This window comes from Malania oleifera, chromosome 13, assembly GCF_029873635.1.
Source record: "Malania oleifera isolate guangnan ecotype guangnan chromosome 13, ASM2987363v1, whole genome shotgun sequence".
Classification (NCBI taxonomy): Eukaryota; Viridiplantae; Streptophyta; class Magnoliopsida; order Santalales; family Ximeniaceae; genus Malania; species Malania oleifera.
This window is the reverse complement of record NC_080429.1, coordinates 37,837,488-37,843,153: the sequence shown is the minus strand read 5'-3', so window position 1 is coordinate 37,843,153 and position 5,666 is coordinate 37,837,488. Positions and strand designations below refer to the sequence as shown.

At 39.9% G+C, this 5,666-nt stretch overlaps 1 protein-coding gene across 1 annotated transcript; it reads left to right on the top strand.

Moving 5' to 3' along the window:
- Window positions 1-208: 208 nt before the first annotated feature.
- Window positions 209-2,409, top strand: LOC131145597 (U-box domain-containing protein 38-like). Its single transcript, XM_058094769.1, has one exon. It carries the CDS (start codon window positions 627-629, stop codon window positions 2,223-2,225), a length of 1,599 nt encoding a protein of 532 aa, XP_057950752.1. The 5' UTR covers window positions 209-626; the 3' UTR covers window positions 2,226-2,409.
- Window positions 2,410-5,666: the final 3,257 nt, after the last annotated feature.

The window sequence follows — 5,666 nt, the reverse complement described above, 5'->3', positions numbered from 1 at the left end:
GTCATACAAGTTAATTTTAAAATCTACATAAAAATATTTAAATTTTATTTAATTAAATTAATTGAAAAATGAAATATTTTTTTCACTAATTATCTATTAGTTAAGATTTTAATTTCAAATTTGAATTTTGTACAAACTAAAGAAGAGGACGTTTTTATAATTAAAATAAATAAGAAAAAACGTAAATTCAAAGATACCTCCCGTTTTCTCCGTCAATCAATTATCACATTCAATCAAACAGGAAATCATTTATCAGAAAAAGAAAAAAAAAAAAAAAACATTTTATTCCAAGTAAGCGGGGGCAATTGTGTAAATATGTAACAGTTCAAAGTTCAAAGTTCAAACTCTCTGTAGAAAGCGTAGTTGGTAAACCCTAAACCGTATCTTAATCCGCATCTGCCTTTCCTCCCTCCCATTTCCAAACGCCACTCCACAAAAATACACTCTTCTGTCTCTCTCCTCTGCCCCCTGACTCAGTCCCCCACACCCCGACGTCTCCAATATCTGGCCTTCATCAGCAGCATGCCGCAAAATCTCACCATCGAGATTCTCCACCATCGTTTGGGCCCTTCCGCTTCCGATTTGTAGATATTTTTACCGAGTTTCTTTCGGCGGTGGGTTCAGAGATGGGTGGCAATGGCAAGCACCGATGGAAGATTTCCATACACCGGTCCTCGTCGTCGCCGGCGAAGCATAAAGCCAGGGAACCTCCGAAGGAGTTCGTTTGCCCCATTTTTGGGTCGGTGATGGCGGACCCAGTTGTGGTCTCGTCGGGCCAAACATTCGAGCGCACCTGCGTTCAGGTATGCCGGGATTTGGGGTTTTCGCCGGTGCTCGCCGATGAGTCCAGACCTGATTTCTCGACGGTGATTCCGAATTTGGCCCTCAAGTCGACGGTTATCCGGTGGTGCGATTCGTCAGGGGCGGAGCATCCGAGAATTCCGGACTATTGCTCCGTTGAGAAGATGGTTCGTAAGATGATAGCGGCGGAGAAAGCCATCGCTGAGGAGAATGAGAAAATTAGGGGTTCGGAGGTGGAATTGTTGAACGCAGTGTCGGATAAGCCTCCAGTGACGTTCTCGCACGCGGCGACGGAGTTGAATCATCGGACGAACCACTTCGACTCGAGCTCCGAGGAATCGGTCATCGCAGCGAGTCCGGCGACTCCTCTGCCGCTCGCGACGCGGCCGTCTTGCTATTCTTCGTCGTCGTCGTCGTCGGAGATCGTCGCGGACGATACCCTAAACATCACTATAAACCCCGACTCGTCCGAAGAGGAAAAGGTCGTGGTGAAGATGTGGAGCCACGAAGTGTACGAACAAGAAGAAGGCGTGATTTCACTGAGGGAGACCACGAGAACAAACGAAGAAGCTAGGGTTTCGATGTGCACTCCCCGGCTGCTCTTAGCCCTCAAATCGTTGCTCGCCTCGAGGTATTCCGCTGTGCAGACAAACGCGGTGGCATCGCTGGTGAATCTCTCGCTGGCGAAGGCAAACAAGGTGAAGATCGTACGGTCAGGAATCGTTCCGCCGTTGATAGATCTGCTGAAGGGAGGGTTCAGCGAGTCGCAGGAGCACGCGGCGGGCGCGCTCTTCAGCTTAGCCCTGGAAGACGACAACAAGATGGCAATCGGCGTTCTCGGCGCGCTGCAGCCACTCATCCACGCGCTCCGATCGGCGAGCGAGCGGGCACGGCACGACTCGGCGCTGGCTCTGTACCACCTCTCGCTGGTTCAGAGCAACCGAGTGAAGCTGGTGAAACTGGGCGCGGTCCCGACGCTGCTGGCGATGGCGAGATCGGGGACCATGGCGGGGCGCGTGATGCTGACGCTGTGCAACCTTGCGGCGTGCGGGGAGGGGAGGTCGGCGATGCTGGACGCGAACGCGGTGGGATGCCTGGTGGGGATGCTGAGGGGGGGCGGCGGGGGGTCGGAGTCGGAGGCGACGCGGGAGAACAGCGTAGCAGCGTTGTACTCGCTGAGTCACGGGAGCATGAGGTTCAAGGGGCTGGCGAAGGAGGCGAGGGCGGTGGAGGTGCTGAGGGAGGTGGAGGAGAGAGGGAGCGAGAGAGCGAGGGAAAAGGCGAAGAGGATGTTGCAGATGATGAGGGGGAGAGACGAGGGGGAGGAGGAAAGGGCCATAGAGGGGGGGTTTTCGACGGCCGGCGCGAGTCGGACTCGGTCTCGACTCGGTATTGTGGGCGGTGCCAACTCAACTGAGTTCTGATTTTTATTTTTATTTTTTTTTTGGGGGGTGTAATTACTGATGATGGTGGATTGTGTAATTTGTGGTGTTTTGGGTTTTTGTTCCCTATATATATTTATTTTTATGTGAATTATATTCGTGGCGGCGTTTTGGGTTTGTGAATGTGTAAATAAAAGGAAAAAAACAAAGCGTACTGTTGTTAGTTCGTTCGTTGTTGTGTGAAAATGATTAAAAATTCTACGCAGTTTATATTTTAATAAATGTGGAACTTAAACGACGATGGATTCAGTCTTTTTAGATTTGTTTTATGAGAGAGATGGATGAACTAAAAAGTGACAGCAAGGGCTGCCCAACGCAGTTCTTTTAAGGTTTAATTTAGCTCTTTTAAAGGAATTTCTTTAAAAGCAGGAAGGAGGTTTTTTATATTAATTTTAAAAAATAAGCACTTATAATTCTCATCACTTAAAGTAAGCATTTTAATAAATTAAAAAAAAAAAAAAAAAAAAGTAGCGTCTCACTTGTACTATAACACACTTATCTCAAAATGTGTTTTTTTACAATCATTTTTTTTATAATTATTTAAGCGAAGTTTGAAAAGTAATTTAAGATAGTTTTTTGACCACTTATAAGTTATATTGTTCGTTTAATTTTATAAATATAAGAAAATTTAGTGACTATTTTATAATTAAAAAAAATACATCACAAGATAATCATACACTATTTTATTATGTATTACAATATATTAATTATTAATAAAATATAATTCAATTCTAAAATTAATAATATTATTTTAACATAAATTAATATGATAATCATATGTAATAAAAATAAATTTAAAAAATTATTATTAATAAAAATATAATGTTATATTATTTTTACTTAATACAATATTCAAATACTAACTAAAAATAATTAACATAACTATTAATTAAAATTTCAATTAAAAAATAAACATATATTATTTTATTATGCATTATAACCGATTCATTATTAATTAAATATAATTAAATTATAAAATAACGAAAAAAACTATCTATAAATTTAAATTGACACTAAATAAACTAAAATTTTTAATTTAATTATTAATACTATTTTAAACATAAATTAGTGTGATAATTATATGTTATAAATATACATTAATAATAAGATTATTTTTAATTAGTAAATAATAATTGTAATGACCCGAATTTTAAATGAAATTTAAATAATAAAGAAAGGGAAATTGGAAAAAGGAACAGAAAGAAGCTACCAAACTTCGTCGACGAACACAGGGTTTCATCGAAGAAGAAATACCGATAGGGGTTCTAGAGCCGACTGAATTTCGTCGACGAAATTAGTGAGAATTCGTTGATGAAGGCCGGGCTCGTCGACGAATTCCACTGTCTATATATATATATATATATATATATATATATATATATATATGAAAAATCCGATTTTTATTTCATTTGCAAGCTTCCTCTCCACTCTCTCTCTCTCCTCTTCGGCTCTCTCACTCTCTCTCTTCGATTTTGGGCTAGTTTTATGCCGAATCAAAAATTTGAGGCTACCACGACGCTCCTGGCGAAGTTCTCTACCAGTTTGCTGGAGTGGATCGTTGGGAAAGCGAAGTTGGAAATCATCCATGAGTTAAGGTAAGGCTTTTTAAGCCAAACTAGATTTTATGGTAGTTATAGAAATTGATGTACGCATGAAAATACTGAACTTTAATACTGGAAATTTTCAGTTTCAGGGTATTGACTAGGAAATCCTACGGAAGTCAGGCTAGAATATTTTAGTGGCTTTCTCAGTAGCCAGGTAAAGGAATAAATTAAAGCAATTATTTTCCATGCAAATTATAATTAATTATGAGCACATTTATTTTCAGAAAAGCATATGCTATATTTGTTTATCACATATGAAATGTATGTTTGGAAAATACTGCTATTATGATTAAAAGGTATATGTATGTATGAGATGCCAGAAATGATGATTTTAGAATATGAAGCATGACTTTAAATGGCATATGTGTGGCATGAACATTATTTTTATGTGAAGTGAATCATGATATGAATGATTTTACGAGCAAAGTATAATTTCAGGTATTTTGAAAAGACGAGTTATGCTATACTGAGTTTGACGAATATATGATAAATGAGTTATTTTTAGAAAGTAAACACCTGAAACGTATCTGGCGCGAGGCCATGTATTTATATTATCAGCACGAGGCCGTATTTACGATTTTGGCCCCGAGGCCATGTTTTTATACTATCGACACGAGGCCGTATTTACGATTTTGGCGCGAGGCCATGTATTTATGATTCCGGCACGAGGCCATAGTTATGTTTTTGGCACGAGGCCATGATGATGTTATGTATGTTCATGCATTATATGTTATTACAATCAGGATGTTAGTTTAGTTCAGTTCAAGGCTCGGTACCGTAGCTATATGTGTAAATCAGATATCTACTTCAAATTAGCACTAACCATCCCACGAGGGGATGGGAGATGGATAGTCGATGTGCCTTTCAGTAGAGTGTGGACGTCTACCTGGCAGTCCGGACCAAGGTGTGGCGGGCTCATTGTACTTACAGACATGTTTGATTCGGTAGTGGTCGGCCAGCCATTGTCGGGCCCTGCCTTCGGGCTACACAACCCGTCATGGTGGATAATACATGACACCAGCTAGCTATTCATCCTAGGAACATTTTCAGTATTATTAATATAACAAATGCATTACTTATGATATGATTTACTAGTAAATGTGGAAGTATATAATGATTTATTATATGACGAAGTATGTTTATAGAAATATGAAGTGTACTGTATATGTATAATTGCATTAAATGTTCATGTTGTCACACAGCTGTATTTAGTTTATTTTCCCTTACTGAGAAGTGTCTCACCCCCAACATTAAATGATTTTTAGGAAACCTAGAGAGATCGACGGGTCAGGGCTGCCGTTGAGTGATTGGTGCTTCCCTAATAGAAGGGTAAGCTATGTACTAGGATCAGTAGATTTTTGTTATATGGTCCTAGTGTCATTTTGATATTTTGAGGGTTGTATATATGTACAGTATTGGGAGATGTAGTAAACTCTGGTATTATGTTTCTAGTATTATGCTTTATGGATGGATGTTGGATTTTATGTTTACTGCTGCGTAGATTTCCGTTGTGTTTGACAGGCGTCCCCGCTACCCACGGGTTCGGGTTGACCATTTTATCTATTATGTGACATTTTATATTTAGAAATTGAGGGACGTTACATTTGGTATCAGAGCCAAGGATACTAGGTTCTATAAACTCTATAGTGCAGCAGTAATAATACCAGAGTATAGGATAAGGGAATTTGAGGTCTGGTTTTGTAATCTAGATGTAGGACTTCCGTGGTGGTTTGTGTGATTTTCCTGGGGTGACGATTTCAGGAAAGTCATTGTAAACTATCGTCGGGTTAGGTATCTAAATTGCAAGATTAAACCTTGA

Excerpts from the sequence above, each read along its gene's own strand:
- LOC131145597 (XM_058094769.1), top strand. The coding sequence starts at position 627 with ATGGGTGGCAATGGCAAGCACCGATGGAAGATTTCCATACACCGGTCC.